Below are 19,279 nucleotides of genomic sequence, written 5' to 3'. Positions count from 1 at the left end.
GAAAGCACAATTGTAGCATTTACATTTGAAGGCGAGAATTTGATGATGAAAAGCAAAGTAGCAGGAGATGCCCCCCAGCTCTGTCCAGATGGCAAGCCTGCCAATGCAAGCTCCAACCTGCCCCTGATTTGAAAGGGCAAGGTAGAGCAATGTGTAAATTGCTTCATCTCCCTGCTGCTATTTTGACACAAATCCTCCAGGGCCAACGCCAGTCCTAGAGAAAATGACTGATCTCTAAGACGTAAATGTAGGCTTGAGGCTACCTGTTTGGAGGAACGAATGTCAGGATCTGGGTGGGTTGGTTGAAAGTGGGTTAGGAGAAATAAAACAAAGTAAAAAAAAAAAAAGTGGGTTAGGAGAAAGCGTGATTAAGGAATGCTGAATAGCAAGACCAGCTCAATAACCAACATGGTAATGTGATTTTATGACACTAGAAAATTTCTAAACGGCAAAAATTTTTCCATATTTAAGGCTTCTTGCTGAGAGATATTAGTAAAAGGGAGACAGATGTACAGAATAAATCAACCAAAGATGTACAACTGCAGCATCAGGAATATATATTTCACCTTCAAAGGAAAAAGGAGTTCCATACCTGCAGCAGTATTTTAAAATTATTACAGAAATAGTGTGAACACAGCTTACCTTGCTTTTAAGCTTTTGGGTGACAAAATTTAAAAGGTGGCAAAAGAAATTTTTTAAAAATCCTTGAAAAGGGGGAATAGAGAGATTAAATAATTTGCCTGACATCATAACAAATCAGGGCTAGAACCAAGGCTATAGAATTCAGTGTTTCCAATTAGCAGGCCTCTGCTTACAGTCAAGGCACATTTATTCTCAGGCTTCAAATATGGCTTAATGTTTTCAATTACTCTGAATGGCCCAGGAGGAAATAAAGAAATAGCACTTACCTTTGACAATTTGCTTCGCACATGCATTGTAAACCTGCTCTTGGGTCGTGTTGGGAGGTAGCACTCTGTCAAAGACATATGGCTTCCCTTGCTAAAAAAGAAAGATAAAGGAAAGAAAAGGGTGGAAAAAACACATTAGAAGTGTAGGAATAAAAAAGAGCAAATATTAGTAGTTAGGCCATAGGCACTAAATCACCAACCCTATTCTTTAAGGCAGTTCATTAGCAAGGGTAGGGAATTTTTATAGTTTAAACGACACATACATTGTGTGTATGTACACTGTATGTTTAGAATCTGAGATTTTTAAAAAGTTAAAATTTAACTACTTTTATTTTTTTTTAGACGGAGTTTTGCTCTTGTTGCCCAGGCTGGAGTGCAATGGTGTGATCTTGGCTCACCACAACCTACGCCTCCTGGGTTCAAGTGATTCTCCTGCCTCAGCCTCCCAAGAAGCTGGGATTATAGGTATGCACCACCAGGCCTGGCTAATTTTTTTGTATTTTTAGTAGAGACGGGGTTTCTCCATGTTCGTCAGGCTGGTCTCAAACTCCTGACCTCAGGTGATCCATCCACCTCGGCCTCCCAAAGTGCTGGGATTATAGGCGTGAGCCACCGCACCCAGCCAAAATTTAACTATGTTTTAAATGAAGGGTAGGCTGAGTCTCATTCATTCATTCAAATGAATATTTATTAAGCACTTACACAGACCCTGGCACTGGGTTAGATGCTGAAAAAGAAAAATCACAAAATGGTCCTGCTCTTGTGAATCATTCAATTAAGTTAGGCAGATAGCTAATAAGCAAGAAAGCAAACACATAGGAAAATGCAAAATGCCTAGGTATAAAATAGTGGGAGAGAGGGAATGCTAGAGAGGGCAATTTGGAAAGCCTGCTGAAGAAGGACCACTAAAGCAGATCTTTACAGGATCAGGAAGATGAAGGCTCCTGAAGAGCTATAAAAGCACATCCCAGGCAGGAGCCCAGCAGACAGCAAAGGGCCTGGTGTGTTCAAGGAACTGGAGGGCAAAAAAAACAGGAGCCAGTTCATGCAGGGCACAGTTAGCCAAGGTGATGTGCTTAAATATCAGTCAGTGGGAAGATGGTACAAACAGATATAAGTAGCTGCTCTTGTTAGGAAGATATCATTGCTTTGTGATCAAATTCTTGTGTTTTCTTTCTCATACATAAGTGATGCTTTAACTGGGTTGAGGCTTCCCAGACAGAGGGAGCCCTCTGTACAGTAAATCAAGAGATTTTCCCAGGTGTGGGGTCTTGGGATTTATTTGATGCTCAAATGTGTGTTTCAATGAAGTAACTAGTAGAGGGGAAGGGAAGAAACTGTACTGTGCACTATATGAGCCCTGACACCCTATTGCTCTACACTCAATAAGGAGTTACTGGGCATTTAGGTGCCAGGCACAGTACTGAGCACTTGGGAGGTGGTGGGTGTGACAGACACAGCCCCTTCCCTGGGAGAACCCGTCCCAAGGGCACCTCTTCTCTACCACCACCACCCAGGCAGGGGGCAACCATGCTCACCCTCTTCCACAACCCGACTCACCCAGGAGGCCCGTCATTTTCATGTCCCCCACATGGCAGAGGGGAGGGCAGGAGATGAAAAGGGAGGAGAGAAGAGAGCAGAGAGCCTCCTTTTCTCCCCCTCTGCACCTCCTATGTGTGGCTCTGGATACTAGGAAGCACCCAAGGACAGTGGGACTCCTCGAAAAGATAATTGCTCATGTGGGATCCAAGAGCAAGGCTTGTTACATCCAATGACCTTCACACAAAGCAAGTACATAGCTGTCAGAATGGTTTAATGTTCTACCCATTTATTACTTGAGTAGAGCTGGACTGGAGGTAAAATCCTATGCCTTAAGCTTTAGTCTTTGAAAACTGGATAGCACCAACCAGGTAAATAAGTTACTTCCACTTTGATCTTAGAGAAATGGAGAATTTTCAGGTACTATAAATCTTTGTTTTGATGTAAAGCTGCAGAACCAGTCATCCTGCTAAAATTCTAGATAGAAATTGTTTTCTGATGCTTTGTTCGTAGTAAGTTTCCTTCAGTCAGTGAATCAAAGATGCAGTTGAATAACCAATAGACTGTTCCTCACCATAGTCTATTGCCAACCATCAGCTTACTACATTCTTATTAAGCTTTATCTATTTGTAAAATTCAACGAAATGTCAGTAAGGTAAAAGATATTAGAAAGATATTATTGCTTTGTGCCCAAAAGAATTCTTGTGTTTTCTTTCTCATGCATAAGTGATGCTTTAACAGGGTTGAGGCTTCCAAGACTAAGGGAGCCCTCTGTACAGTAAATCAAGAGATTCCCCAGGTGTGGGATCTTGGGATTTGATCTGATGCTCAAATGTGTGTGATGCTCAAAGGTAAAGGTATGAATAAATATTTGCAGAGTTTGCATAAGTATTTGTCATCCGTTGAACTTTCTGGAATAAAAATGTAGCTTTGCTTAATTTAAAACAAATTCGCCATTTATCCAAACAATGAGAATCACTAAAATAAAGCATCTTGTTTACAGCTTGATCCTGCTTTGGATTTTAGAGAAAATATACTTAATACAGCAGACAAAATGACCTATTAAATTATGGCATATGGTACCAAAAAAAAGGACTCCTCAGTTTTGCCCTTCTGTTTAAAATGTTTATTAGAATGCACTATGCTTTCACTTTAAGAGAAGCAGAGAGCAAGAAATCTCCATTCCTCATTTAAATAATACAGTTTATCAAATGACAAAACAAATAATACAGTGATTCTTCATAATCTAAAGTTAACTCCCAAACAGAAGTTGCCTTCAAGTCATTATGATTGATACTAAGAAAAGATAAAATTTAGAAAATGATTTGCTATGAGATATCTTGTTAGGATTAACACGTTATGTAGTTAAAAATGTAAATATTTTTATGTGTCCTGTCTTGCACTAAGTTAGTTATAGGCTTTTATTTAGGTCAACCTTAAAGTCTTGAAAGAGATTGATCAGAATTTAATTACTGAATATTTTCAGAGAACTAACTTGTGGCATAGCTGTACCAGCTGTTTATATAATTGTCATTTTAAAAAACCACTAATTACTCTTTGCTGCTTTAGTAGTGGTAGGAAAATCTCACAAATCCTGATTGAGACTTGAACAAAGACCCTTCCTCCATAACCCCCCAGGAGGCAAGATTCTCCATTTTTGATTCCACCGTGGCTAAAGGTTTCTGCAGGCATGAACTGGGCCCAACTTGCTCTAGTCATCACTGAGTTTACAGCTACAGAATATACTTTTCAAAGACATTTAATGCAGATTCTGGGTACTAAGACTTGACACCTAATGATGAGGTCACCAGTCACTCTTTCTGGAGACACTATTCCTCTCCAGGTGTCTATGCAGCACATGGTTCTCTCCAACCTCTCTGGCCACCTCCATCAATGTCCTTTGCTGGTGTTTCTTTCAAACTTCTAAATGGTGGTGTATTCAAGACCCAGACCTCTGCCTCCTTTCTGTCTATACTCGTGAGTTTCATGTAATTTAAATGAATATTTCAGCCTTCATCTCTCTTCTAACATCCAGATTCACATGCCCTCTAGACATTTTCATTTGGTTGTCCATAAGCCATCTCAAGCTTAACCAACCAAAAAAGAGCCATCAAGCCCTCCGGATCTGAGTAAGAATTGTACCACCAATCAGCGAGTTACTCAGACTAAAAACCTAAGAACCATTCAATATGTTCCATAGATTCCATATCCAAAGTATATCCCAAATCCTATCACTTCTCACCATCTATACCACACAAACTTAGTCCATCATTTCTCCATCAGTCTCTTCTACACAACAGCTGTCACCACCTGACTGGTCTCCCGTCCTTAATTCTTGCTCCTAACAATTCAATTTCCATTTAGAAGCTAAAGTGAGCTTCCTAAGACTGTAAATCAGATATCAATTCCTTGCCTAAAGGCTTCCAAAGGCTCCTATTATTCTCAGATTAGACCTTCTTTGCCCTCAGCTGCCTGCATTATCCTCCCTCTCACTGCAGTGCGGCCCCATGGACTATTCTCTGTACAATGCTTATTCCCCAGTTCTGAGCCTTTGCTCTTAACTCTTCCTTTCCCTTAGAATTATCTCATGGCAGATCTTCCTTTTCCTGTCTCTTTATCACTGCTCTTTAGAACTCAACTCAAATTTCTCCTTCCCTGAAGGCTTTCATGATTCTAGGAGCCCCACCCCCACCCAAGCATCACTCTCTATTACATTATCCTATGTAGTTTGCTTCATAGTAATTAGTACCTGACTAATTATCAATCAGTCTAATTACCCACTACAATTACAGCATTTTACCAGCTAAAACAGAAGCCATATAAATCTCAAGTCCTAACCCCATATAGGCAAACCTGCTTCAATTTATGAAGGAAATGTGGATGAGACACACATATTTCACCCACATTACTACTGAAAACAAAGTCTACAAGCTTTGCCATGAACCCTGCATGTGGAGAACAGTGCTAATTACATAGGAGCAGTATAACTAAAATTAATAACTTACCAGGATCACATACGAAAAATAACAGCAGATGGTTCTGACACTTTTATAGTTAAAATTTTTAAAAATCATACCACCAGAACTCTATCAAGTTGTTGAATGCAAGGTGTCTGGGAACCATATGGCCTGCCTATTAATACATTTGACCCATTACCCAACAACTGTTTCCCAGCCTGAAATGAATATTACTCTGGGAGACAACAGAAAGCAAAAGACTCACATTAACTTTTCAAAGATGAGCACCAGGAGGGATGTTAAGGAAAGAGAAATTAATTATCCCCAAGAAGAGATCATTTCTTGAAGTAATCCAATAACAAGGTCTAAGACTGATCACCAGTTGTGGCATAAGGTTGCCAATGATTTGAATGATTTTTCTTCTCTCTTTATCAAAAAAGAAAGAAACAAACAAAGGCTGAAATTTCCACAGAGAGATTTAAACTTATTCTGTGGAATTACCTTCTGACACTGAGGAGTGCTATATTCAGAAGAGGAACTGATTATGGAGAACAATAATTAGCTCTCTGTTTGAGGTGCTTATATGACTTCATTCCTGAAAGTACAGAAATGACAAATTCTTTCAGCCTGTGCTGCCACCTTAACACTATCACCAACACCATCACCAACCATGATAACCAACACCCTTTAATACTCTAGCACATTTAATTCTCATAAGAACTCTATGAGCTATGTATGATATTATTATCCCCATTTCACAAACTGGAAAACTAAGGCCAAGCAGTATTACCTGCCCTGTTACTTTGGGGAAATAACTGCCAGGCCCTTACTTCAAGTGTTCTTCCTTTACGAAGTGCTGTTTTCCTAAAAAGCTTATGATTTGCCAGAAAAGCAGGAGATATCCAAAATAGCACATGCTAAGACTAATATGAAAGACTGAAGCAAAGTGATTATGAGGTAACAAAAGACAGAGACCCCCTACAGTAGCCTGCAGCAGTCAAGAAAGTGTTAATCATGAAACTAGTGCTGACATGATACCATTGAGGAAAGAAAAACTGATGATCTGGGAAGAAGGCCTGATTGGGGTCAGAGGTGGGGGGCGGAAGCAGAGGGCATGCAATGGCAAGCATTCTTTTCAACAGAAGGAATTAAAAACAGACAAAGGCCAATCAGAAGTTAGGGAAAGACAGATGCAAGGCTTGCTATGGAAAGTTGAAATTATTTTTAAAATTCTAGAATTTTTCAGAGCCAAAAGGTCCTTCCAGGTCATTTCAACCCAACATCATGTCTTATAAATAAAGTGAGATCAGGAGAGGGTAGATGGCGTGCATGCAGCCAGCTAGGTAGGCAGCAGATGTGGGCCTCACATCCAGACCTCCTGGCTCCCTATCCAGTGCTCTAGAAGTTCCACTTTAAAAATCACTTGCTCTCTCCAAACACCAAGGAAAAAATAAGCCTGAATTTCTGGTCTTTTTTCCCCCACTTTCCTCCCAATCAATTTCAAATTATTTTCAAATACAAAATTAACTAATTCAATGAACAGAGTTGTTGCTCAAGATGTGGTTAGTGTATTTACGTTTTTAAAAAAAAAAAAAAAAGGTTGGTGACCAATTTACATCAGGCATTTGCATTAGGCTAAACTTACCAAGTAGTTATCCCCTAAATGAAGTGAAATTAAAAGGTGTCAATCATTCACAATGTACCAACTCAGGAACTTGGCACCCTGCTACCCTCACAATACCTAAGTGCCAAATCACATCTTGGGCCCCTCCAGACCCCCAAGCCTATGACTCCTGAGCTTAGCTCCACAGTGCACAGGGGCCATTTAATTTCTAACAGCCCCAGCAAAATTTACCCTGTTTTAAGGCCATCCTTGGCTCTCTTTAAAAATAAACAAAATTTCAGGTCAGGGGTGGTGGCTCACACCTGCAATTCCAGCATTTTGGGAGGCCAAGGCAAGTGGATCACAAGGTCAGAAGTTCAAGACCAGCATGGTCAAGATGGCGAAACCCTGTCTCTACTAAAAATACAAAAATTAGCTGGGCGTGGTGGCATGCACTTGTAGCCCCAGCTACTTGGGAGGCTGAGGCAGGGAATTGCTTGAACCTAGTAGGCGGAGGTTACTTGCAGTGAGCCAAGATCGCACCACTACGCTCCAGCCTGGGCGACAGAGCAAGACTCTGTCTCAAAAAAAAAAAAAAAAATTAAATTAAATTAAATAGACAAAATGTCAATGTTCAATCATAAAGTCTATTCAGGAAAGGTGAGGAGCCATGTGTGGTACAGGCACTTGTACACTCTCTAGCTTTACTGGTTACAGCATTGAAGACTCTGGAAACGTCTGTGAAAATATCAATGGCAGGCCTGCAACAGATGCTGTCAGGGGCCTGACTGTCCTCTCAGTCTCCAGCATTTCCACGCAGGCCAGTCTAACCTCCCATGGTCAGCTCCTGCATCCCTCTGCCTAAAGGCTTTTCTGGCTGCTGGAGCCCTCTTAGTCACCTGCAACAGGCCAAAGGAACTGTGTGGGTACTAACCCCAGCAGTTCTTAGGCAATGGCTATTAGGAGTTGGGGGGGGTCAGGGCTTTAGCTCCCATGTCCCAGGGTGGTACTACAGGGGTGACTCTGCGGCATGTATTCCAAACTGGCGCCCAGCCTTTCCCAGTGGGCTGAGGCTCCCGTTACCCCTAGTGGGAACTCATGCGACGGCGCACTGTATATGGGTCCTTCACTTCCCTGCCTGACTTCACTCTTCATCAGTCTTTCCTAGATCATCTCCCAAAGAAACCTATACTTCCATCCTTGCCTCAGGGTCTACTTCTGGGGTAGCCCCAAGTAAGGCAAAATTCAAGACATTTTGCTCCCAAAGGGTCTTTCATCCCAAAGGGTCCTAAGAGATCTGGACTTGTGAAGTCACTGTCAAATACAAAGCCATCACATTTGGTTGGTGCCCAGCTAACAGATTGAGTGGAATTGAAATTCTTGCTAAAAGTCAACAAGCAGGGGCTTTGGGACACTATCGTGGAAGGGGGTTACACCTTTTCCTTCATAAAAGGATGCTTGCTGGTCACTTGCCAAGCAATGGTCCCACAGAGCCACATCCACCCAGGGAATTACCAGTTTCTAACTGACACAATTCTAGAAGCATCAAAGGCTCTTGAAGGGCCTGGCCTAGCAGAGCACCTCGTAGATAATGGTGCAGGGAAGGCACTCAGTAGATGTCTGCTGGTCATAATGATGACTAATACCTGCCAGATGGGCCCCAGGGAGGACAGAGGAGGCTGCCATCTTCAAATGGTGTGTGATACAGGAGACACACGCTGTATTTCTCCAGTGTGTCAGAAGCTTCACTTATTTCCCACCATTCTTACTCCCCACCAAGATTTTAGCAGTCCTGAAGTCGGTCTGTCTTTCTACACCGCTTTACTTCTTTGTCCCATTTCCTACCTTCCCATTTATCTGAAGCTGGCCTGCAAATTGCCAAGGCAGGAAAATCCCCACTTTGCACACTGGGGCAAAACGTCCCATACCTGGCAGTGACCAACAGCTCTTTCCCATCACGGTTATATCCTCTCCAGGGTCTACTCATTTGCACTGGCAGACTCACAGGGAGACCCTAAGGCCATGCTGATTTCTCCGTTCAGCAGAAGCCTCTACTCCAGCTCCCCATTCTCCTCTCCACCCCACTGCCTGCCCCGTCTACAGTGGGATGATGCTGTCACTGGGGGTATAAACGCTAAGCCATAGCTGGCCCTGGACATTCCCCTCCCCCTCCCCACACTGGCTCTGTGCCCCAAGGAAAGCAGCTGGTGCCAGTTCTGGCTAAAGCCAAGGCTGCTCCCAGGAGAACCTGCAATGAAACAAATGTCCACAAAGCGGTCACTGGCTTCTAATGGAGTTGCCAAGGCAATGCCAGCCACTTCACATATCGAGAATGAACAAAGGCAACACACAAGAATGAATCTTGTAAGCCTTTCTGCAGGAAACCAGGCTAGAATTCTTTCCTTTCTGCCAAAATTCCCACTGTGTGGACACACAGGCACTGTCAAGATCGAAGACAGCTACAAAAGAACATTTTGAGAAGGCAAACTGCCCAAGCGATAATGAAGAAACTCAGAATCACTGCCTGGCTAACAGGCGTAATGAAGACAGAACTGTTACTCCTGTTAAAGGGAATAATGGAACCTGTGCCTCAAAAATAAGGCTCTTATGTGTAAGCGACTTTCATTTCAGATCAAAATACAATGAACTCCTTTCTCTCCCACCCCAGAGCTCTTCTGCCTTTGAGTGCTGCGTACTCTCACATGCAGGGGGTAGAAGGAAACATCAGGTAACTGGTTCCATTCCAGAAACTGGACCCTCACCTGCTTTGAGACCTTCATCAATTTACCTATATTTTCTAAATCTCTTCCTTTCTGTAAAGTGAAAGATCGGATCGTTCTGTCTCTAACAAGCTAACATGATAATGAGCAGTACAGGAATGCTGTGATTTTCCCGTCAGAATGGCTCTGCCTTGACCTACAGCCCAAGAGAAGGTAAACTGTAAACAGCAGAGAGCTCCGTGTTCTCTGCACTCAGAGAAAGGAGCAGAAATTACTGCCATGGTTATTTCAGCAGATCTAGTTTTCTGCCAAGCCAACTCTGAAAAAAAAATCAAATCTCTCTGATGGGAGGTGAAAAAGACATTTCACAGAAGGTAGAATGGAGGATCTCCTGTGCCAGATGGAAGATGACAAGGATAGCACTGAGCCTTCTCTCTCTGGGGCACACCGCCCTGGTGGGACTTCCTGGCACAGCACAGTACCATCCCCATCCGGTCAAACTGCCACTTGACAAACAGCTTCCAGTTACACTGAGTCTCACGATGGTGCTGCCAACACAGGGACACATGGTAACACATGTAAAGTTCTCTTCCCTTTAGTTAAAAAATCAATTACAAAAGTTTTTTCCGGCCGGGCGCGGTGGCTCAAGCCTGTAATCCCAGCACTTTGGGAGGCCGAGGTGGGTGGATCACGAGGTCAAGAGATCGAGACCATCCTGGTCAACATGGTGAAACCCCGTCTCTACTAAAATTACAAAAAATTAGCTGGGCATGGTGGCGTGTGCCTGTAATCCCAGCTACTCAGGAGGCTGAGGCAGGAGAATTGCCTGAACCCAGGAGGCGGAGGTTGCGGTGAGCCGAGATCGCGCCATTGCACTCCAGCCTGGGTAACAAGAGCGAAACTCCATCTCAAAAAAAAAAAAAAAAAAGTTTTTTCCCAGACCTTCACTTAGTTAAGTATGGTGCATACACAGACTTCTGAAAACACTGCAAATATTTACTGCCAATAGAATTACTTTTATTACCATTTTTTCACTCCTCAGAAACAGCTTATGTAATTATAATTATCCCACATACTGAACAGCAATTTTACTTTTATAATAAGTTAAGGCCCCTCAGTTACATTGTTCCTCGTGATTTTGGGAGTGAGACAACAATATCAACTTCACTTTCTGGGAATGGAGAATGACTTCCCATGGCCATGTGGAAGGCAAAACTTTGAGCTGAGACTGGGATCCAGAATTTCTGGTTCTCAGCCAAGCCTTCTACCCATAACACCATATTGCATCTTGTAACTCTTCCCTCAACTATAGATTTTCTAAGAATTCCACACATTTGGGTTTAGAACATGACGCAATACAACCTAGAGTGCAATGGCTTGCTTCTACATATTATGGATAAAATAACTCCCATAAATTACAAGGAAAATGTCCCACAAAAGAGAATAATTACATTAAGCAAAACCAGCAATAGTCATTAAGTTCAGGATGTCTATATCACAATGGGTATTTAATAAGCCACTCCCATTCAATCATAGTGCACTAGCACTATAAACAAGAGCTGCTGGATGCAAACTCCAAATAGGTCTTTAATAATCAACTATACCTAAATGGACCATCTGAACTTGGCTACACAAGGCTCATGCATCCCAGGGTGCCTCATCTCAGTTGTTATATAGGAAAAGGGACATTAGACCCACAGTAGCAATGGTGGGTTTCCCAATTGGCAGATAAAGTATTAGAGGCACTAAAATATATATGCAGGCCAGGCGCAGTAGCTCACACTTGTAATCCCAGCACTTTGGGAGCCTGTGGTGGGATGATCACTTGAGACCAGGAATTTGAGATCAGCCTAGGCAATATGGCAAGACCCCATCTCTATAAACATTTTTTAAAACGTAGCCAGTTGTGGTGGCACACACTTGCTAGTCGCAGCTAGTCAGGAGGCCGTGGTGAGAGGATCATGTTAGCCCAACAATTTGAGGCTTCAGAGAGCTATGATCATACCACTGCACCCCAGCCTGGGCCACAGAGCAAGACCCTGACTCCCAACATACATACACACATACAACTTTTTCTTTAAAATTTTTTTGTTGCTGAATTCAGCCACAATTTTATAAGCCAAAAATATTTAAAAAGTGGGTTTTAAGTGTAGTTGACATACAAGCATTGTATCTTTTAAAAGATTTCTAATTTTAGTTAGAGGACAGGGCACCATATTTTGCAACACTTAGGTATTGGAAGAGCCAGGTGGCCACACACAAGTGGAATTTGAAGAGCAAACTCTCCCAACACTTCCTTCTGCCAGCCTCTGCCCCTGCTTCCTGATGTGAAATTCCACCATTTGAACTATTAATGGATTCGATATCTTTTAAAAGAAGACTATGGTTCCAGAAGGCTAATTTATCAAAATTAGCCCTCTAGTCTTCTGCCAGGAGCAGCAATTAGCTTATCAGATTCATTAGTTAATAGAACCAAGATAAACCAATTCTTCATTTCTAAGCAGTGAAGCGGGGATGGGGAGAAAAGAGGGAGGGGCAGGAGGAAGGAGCCAAGCAGGGAAAATAAATGTGATGAGGGAGACGGCACCAGAGGCAAATGTCATCTCCTCCACAACCAGCCTGGGATGCACCAGCAGATAACAGTTTAAGCCTACTCTCCCAAGGAGCTTTTGCTCAGCAATCTAGGGTAATAATTGTGTAATATATACCCAGGCTTAGGTACTGAAGGGCCGCTTACTGGCACCCTCTCCCTTAAGAAGGGAGCCCTGTGTTCATCCAAGTTTTCCTTCCAATGTCTCCCTCCTCACAGGCTCCTTTCTTGTAACTTAAAGCGTGCTTATGTTTTCTTATTCTCTTAGTTTTTGTCTTTGTCTTCCCTCAAACTACTGCCCCAGCTCTGGCCTCTTTCTCCATCAAACTACTTGGAAGGTTGGTCTTCTCATGCCTCTACTTCCTTACCCCTCCCATCGTGTCCTGCCACCTAATTTTTCCTGTCATTCATCTGCCTTCTTAAAGGGCTCCATGGCCTCTTAATCTTCAATTCTAAGACACTCTGATGGTCTGCAGTATCCTCAATATTCACAAGTGTGGAATGTGCACTAGCCCAGCCTTGTGAACACTCTGCTCTGCCATCTCCCTGGATGCTGCGTGCTCTGGTTCAGCTTCCTTCCTCTTTGACCCCTTCTTTTTCTCTGTCACTGTCAATGTTTCTTTTTCTCCTTCCCTCCAATTCCAAATGTAAGACTGTCTCCAGATCTCTCACTGGGCCTCTTCTCTTCTCTTTTGCACCCTCCTCTTCCCTACTGTGTCGCATGGAAGGGCTTAAACACTGCTGTAGTTTTAGCCACATGCTGTATGCAGAAGACGAACAAAGTTACAAACCCACATTGTTAACTGTCTAATTAAAACTTCCAACTAGATGTCCCAAGTACCTTAAACAATATATATTGAAAGGAGAGCTTACTGCCTTTCTTCTCCTCCTCCTTCTCCTCTACCTCTTTCTTTCACTATCCCCAGTCATCCACGATAAAGAGCTCAGAGCCATCTCTCCCACAGTTGCCCCTCACCACCGTCACCCAATCAGTTGCCACAGAGTGGGCATTCATTTCTTTGATCTATCTCATTTTGCATCTCAACTATTCTTACTACTTTTTGCCTAGACATGTACAAAGGCCTTCTACGTGATCCACTTGTCTTTCTTTTCTCCAATGTGTTCTACATCCTTTGCCAAATCCATATGCCTTTGGCCCAGCAACTAAAAGAGGATACCCTATGGTATATTATCCCCCTAGTGAGACACCTTCCAAAACAGGGGACCTATCAATCCGCACAGGAATGTCCTTCCCTACTGGACCTCACTGTTCTGACGATTCCCTCTAACAACTGGAATGCCATCTTAATGATTTGACCATGTTATCTGTCGAAACACTACCCATTCATCTGAAAGCACCATGTCATGAACAGAAAGCAGGATCCAGAGTTAGAGACTGGGATGAGCGAGGACTAATATATTCAACTGACTCTAGTATGCTAGACTCTACGTTTTACCTGGGGCACAGTATAGGTAGCTGACAACTATTATTTAATGTAATTACCACTCTTCATTATACAAGTGACAAGATCAGGTTCAGAGATGTCCATGGCTTGCACAGGGTCACAAAGCTCGTACTACATTGGCTTCACATGGTAGTTGAGAGAACCAAATAATAAAAGGCATAAAAAATTACTTTACAGATTGCAAATTACAAATTGCATGTATGTTATCAACATTATAACTTATCTTACCCTTTTATAGATTTTTAGTTATTTAAGGACATGTTTTCTATTTTACCCATCTTTGGATTGCCTGCAGCATTTGCGATAATTATTAAAAGTGCTTAAATTAATAGCTGTTTAATTAAATTGGATTTTTGATGTCATATTTTGAACTAATAGAATTTTTTAAATTTTACTCCAAAATTAAAGCTGCCATTTATTGAACAGGTCCATGTGCCAGGCATAGACTCCCGTGAATCTCCACAGCAGAACTCAAGGTTAGCATTATTACACCCATTTCACAGATGGAGAAATCAGTTCAGAGACAATACATAATAGTCGCACACCTGTGAGCAGGAGAGGCAGGAGAGTATGATTTCAGAGCTCATCATTTCCCACCATTACAGATTCTCAACCGCAGAGATCCAATTCTCCTAGATCGACCAAAATCTAACATTTCTGCAACAGAGGTGATTCCCATCTCCTGTGAGCAGAGAAACATTATTTTCCTTCTTATAGCCAGAGTGCTGAGAGCTCTCTTTCAGATTCTGCTCAGCATTAATTACCACATCCTCATGGGCACTGGCATAATCAGCCCTCTGCCCCACACAACTAAACATCTTCCTTACAGTCTTACAGATTTGGGGTTTCTCTTTTTACTGCTTTATTCAACAGATATTGACTGAGAATCTTCCATGTGCCGGGTACAATTCTAAAACACTGGGAACCCAGCAGGGATGAGACAGAAGTTTCCTTGTCTTCATGAAGCTTTCATTCTGAGGGAGTGGAGCGAGACAAGCAATAAACACAGATCAAAATAAAGATGACTCCTCTGAGTGTGGTGATATGGGGGTCGGAGAGGTTGGCTCCAAGGATGGCCTCAGAGCAGAAGCCTGGAGGCTTGCCGGCCATGGGAGAGCACGAGCAGGATGCTGCAGATAGAGGTGATCAAAAGTGTGAAACCTTGAGCTGAAAAGCATGTGGTCTGTTGGAAAATGGGCTGATGTATTTGAAGAGAACAAGGAACAGAATGGTACGGTGAGGTGATGGGAGAAGAGCCAGGCAGAGCCCAGAGCTGGAAAGCCCTGTAGCATGTACATCTGTAACACCTTGAAGCAAACGAATGGCCTGATCTAGTTTGTGCTTTGGCTGCTCTGTGAAGATGTGGTGCTTGGGAGGCAGTGTGAAGTAGAACGAACATGAACACCAGTGAGGAGGCCTTTGTAAAAGTCCAGAAAGACACAGGACAGCCTGGAAGAAGGAGTGGGCTATGAAGATGGAAAGTATAAGGTGGATTTGGAGTAGAGTTGGGAGGTGGGTCCATGGAACAAACATGGATGACAAAGATCCACACAACAAGCTCTTGTAAATGTCCATGAGTCTGATGCACTGGACCCCATGTTGAGTCACAGACCACCTACCACTTACTGAAGCCAGCCCCACATCAATGCTGAGCAGACCAGGAAGGACCATTCACTCTTATTCTCAAAACACTCTTCAGAGATTGCCTCTCTTCCTTCAGCCTCCAAGTTTGAGCATGCCAACTGTGGAATCATCCACATAATCCAGAAATCGAGGCAGAGAGAGAACCCAGGGGCGCCTCATGTCAACAACGTTTCATCCCTGCAAAAATCCCATGCCATTGATGCTATCCAATTCTCCACCCATGTGACAGGGAGAACATGTCAATTCTCCAGTGTCACTCAACTGGCAAGTGGCAGATCCACAGTCAAGCCCCAGTCTGCCTCACTCCAATACCCAAGCTCCTTCAACCACATCACCTATGAAATCTAAAGAGACTTCACTGTGTCAAGAGCAAGCTTCACAGCGGCTAGCGTTGAGTGACCATGAGTTGATCACACCCACTCCTAAAACTTCTCTGAGTTCTACCCTTTGACTTCAATCTCTGCCATTTAAAAAAAAAAATTCTGTACATGAAAATACCTTTATTTATGTAACAAATAATTATTAATGCTCCCTGTGTCAGGCAATCTGTGAGATTCTAGGAAGCCAATAGTGGAAAGGACGCAGTGCCCAAGGCCCAAGGGCTCAGGGTCTAATGGGAGAGGCAAGGAAGCAGGGAAGGAAGTGGTTTTTCTCTTCTGGGTAGTTTAAAGCTGTATAATTACACTCAGGTGAAATTTGGCTGATATTTTCAGGGACTTCACTGCTTTCTTGCCATAGTAGCCTTATCATGTAGATAACATCACAGATTCATTCCATCTTATTATTCTATAAGAGTGATGTCTAATTTAAAAATAAAAATAATCAGCTTTAAAAAATGCAAAGTCTCAAACAAAGTAACTATTTTCTTTTTTAAGCAAGCATTCAGACTATTAGCAGTGCTCATCAGTACCTCACTAAACAGTTATGACTGATTCCAAGTGCAAAGTGGGGAACGAGAGTAACAGACAGTAGTTACTGGCTGCTAAAAGCAGGTATGATGGGGCGCATGCTAGAGAAACTGTCTCACTGAGTCCTCAGATGACCCCGTGGTGTTGGCAATACCGGAGAAACTGAGGCTAGAGTGGCTACATGACTTGTACAAGGCCACCCAGTAAGTGTGGGATAGAACAAGAGTCCATGTTCATAACCTCTCTCTCCTATTATGCTAAGGTCAGGGTGGGCCTTAAGGTGACCAAAGGGTTAGAAATGAACAACAGAGTGGATGAATGTAGCTTAATTTTGTCTGGAGGAGAGGAATCTTTGAGAGTGATTAATGAAAGCATATTCGGGATATTTTTTAAATAAATGGAGACAGCTGTTCTCCATCTTCCCTGATGATAGAAGAAAAGGCTTCCATCTTCAGCCTGGCTGGTGAAGACAGAGATAAAGAAGGTGCAGACAGTGGGATCCTGCTGGGAAGGAAGCAGGACTTCCCTGCCTAGTCTATCTCTGATACATTTCTTTGGAAAATGCATGTTGACCGTGCTTCTAACAGTAATCATACCAGCTGCCTAGAAAGGTCTACTTTCAACTCTGGTAAAGATTAGGATGCCTTTTCCAGATTAATTCCACATCAGTGATTGTGGGCAATGCTGAAACAAAAGAAAATCCAGGCTAGCCAAAACTTTGCACGTAAATGGCGGCAAAAGCAACTGAGTGGCTGGACAGATTTGAGACAGGAACAGCCACAGGACTCCAAGAGGGGATGCCCAGACTGGAGTCTCTAACATAGATATCCAGATGACCCCAATCACTAGGAATTGCTTTTACTCTGGACAGCTTGCTGAGCGGCCCCAGTGGATGTATGTCCCAAGTTGCTAATCACTTTGCCCCTGAGCCACAGAGTCAGGCAGGAGTCAGGGACACGTAGGTACTCTATCTTCCCTTCCCCTCACCTTCCTCCTTCAGGGCCACCTTGGCCACAAAGGCTGGCTCCACATCAGTCAGCTGCTCAGACATGCTATCTCCTCACCTCCTCCCTCCCACTCTTCCCCTGACACCCACAGGCTGGATTTGAGGTCAGGAAGCACTGGGCCTGGAGCCACACACTGAAAATGACTTCCCTTTTCTCCCTAGATTAGATTTGTTGCAAATGGCTCTGCTCCCGTATGTGCCATGATCCAATATACCCAGGAATAAAACCTAAGGGACATACAGATACAGGGAGCTAGATCAGAAGAGACCTCAGCCTCCTAGGTTAATGCGCAAAGCTTGCCACCAGTCATGCAGTGAGCTGGGCCCTTTCCATGGCCATAAATCCACAGCTGGGTGCATTAATGCCACTGTGTCTGGAGCCCACATCCTTCACAATGAAGAGATGAAGCAACTGCAGGCTGCCCTTCACGGGCCATATCCTCCAGGAGGTGGTCCTTGTGACACAGGTGGAGGTAACTCCACTTCCCCCTACATGGCCAGTCAGCCACTGTCGGGACAGCTCTCTCTGCAGTGCTTCTTTAATTAAAGAAGCTTCACAAGACAGCAGCAGAGGGACCAAAACAGGGGACATTGGACCAATCCTTCCAAATGGGTCTGAAAAGCAGCTGCCACCTTCATTGTCCTTTTCAGTTTTTCTTTTTCTTTCTTTTTTTAGAGACAGGATAAATGTCGCCCAGGCTGGAGTACATTGGAATGATCACAGTTCACTGCAGTCTCAAACTTCTGCACTCAAGTGATCCTTCTGCTTCAGCATCCTAAGGAGCTAGAGCTACAGACACATACCTCCACACCCAGCTAGTTATTTTAATTTAAATTTAATTAATTTTTTTTTGGAGGCAGGATCACATTCTGTCACCCAGGCTGGAGTGCAGTATTGTGATCTTGCTTACTGCAGCCTCAGCCCCCTGAGCTCAAGCGAGCCTCTCACTTCTGCCTCACCGAGGAGCTGCGACTACAGGCATGCACAACCACACCAAGGTAATTTCCGTATTTTTTGTAGAGATGGGGTTTCACCATGTCGCCCAGGCTGGTCTCCAACTCCTGAGCTCAAGCAATCCTCCCACCTCAGCCTCCCAAAGTGCTAGGATTACAGATGTGTACCACCATGTCTAACCTAATTATTTTATTTTATTTTATTTTATTTTATTTTATTTTATTTTATTTTTAGAGATGGGGTTATCACTATGTTGCCCAGGCTGGTCTTAAACTCTTGGGCTCCAGCAATACTCCCACCTTAATTGTGATTACAGGTGTGAGCCACCATGTCCTCCTTCTCAGTTTTCCAGCACTGTTAGGCCCTGAGCTGCAAGCCCATCCTCCAGTAAAGCACGTCAGTTACCTAGATGCCAACTGAACTGTGGCATCTCCCTCCCATGGGACTTCCATGTGATCAATGAGTCAGTATTTCCTGAGATTCCTTGGTCTCCACTTTCACAGCCTGGTTCCCTCCAGGAACTCATACTTGGGCTTTACCCTCTTTTACTTTTGAATTATTTAGACATCAAGAACTGGCTACAATGTACTTGCTGAATTTACTGGCAAGAGAAGAGATAGCTTCCCTTCCCTTCTACCTCCCCTCTTTCCCTCTGGCCCCAAGAAAGTCTCATTTTCTCCCCCCTCCCTCTTAGATAAACCCATCTGATATGGTTTGGCTGTGTTCCCACCCAAATCTCATCTTGAATTGTAGCTCCCATAATTCCCACACGTCATGGGGGAGCCTATGTGAGGTAACTGAATCATGGGGTGTGTCTTTCCCGTGCTGTTCTCGTGACAGTGAATAAGTCTCACGAGATCTGATGGGCTTATAAACAGGGGTTTTCCTGCACAAGCTCGCTTTTTTGGACTGCCACCATGTAAGACGTGCATTTCACTTTCCACCATGATTGCATGGCCTCCCTAGCCACGTGGAACTGTGAG

General features: G+C 43.4%; 1 protein-coding gene across 2 annotated transcripts in view; it reads right to left on the bottom strand.

Moving 5' to 3' along the window:
• Positions 1 to 19,279, bottom strand: part of KIF5C (kinesin family member 5C) — a 150,719-nt gene that overhangs the window by 99,862 nt on the left and 31,578 nt on the right. For both annotated transcript variants that reach the window (XM_032286340.1, XM_032286341.1), the window contains exon 2: positions 909 to 999. In XM_032286340.1, coding sequence (XP_032142231.1) covers positions 909 to 999 — 91 coding nt within the window. The remainder of the gene's footprint in view (positions 1 to 908; positions 1,000 to 19,279) is intronic.

Source organism: Sapajus apella, unplaced genomic scaffold, assembly GCF_009761245.1.
Source record: "Sapajus apella isolate SASKATOON/1434 unplaced genomic scaffold, GSC_monkey_1.0 scaffold18, whole genome shotgun sequence".
Taxonomy (NCBI): Eukaryota; Metazoa; Chordata; class Mammalia; order Primates; family Cebidae; genus Sapajus; species Sapajus apella.
This window is presented reverse-complemented; position numbering and strand designations above follow the sequence as displayed.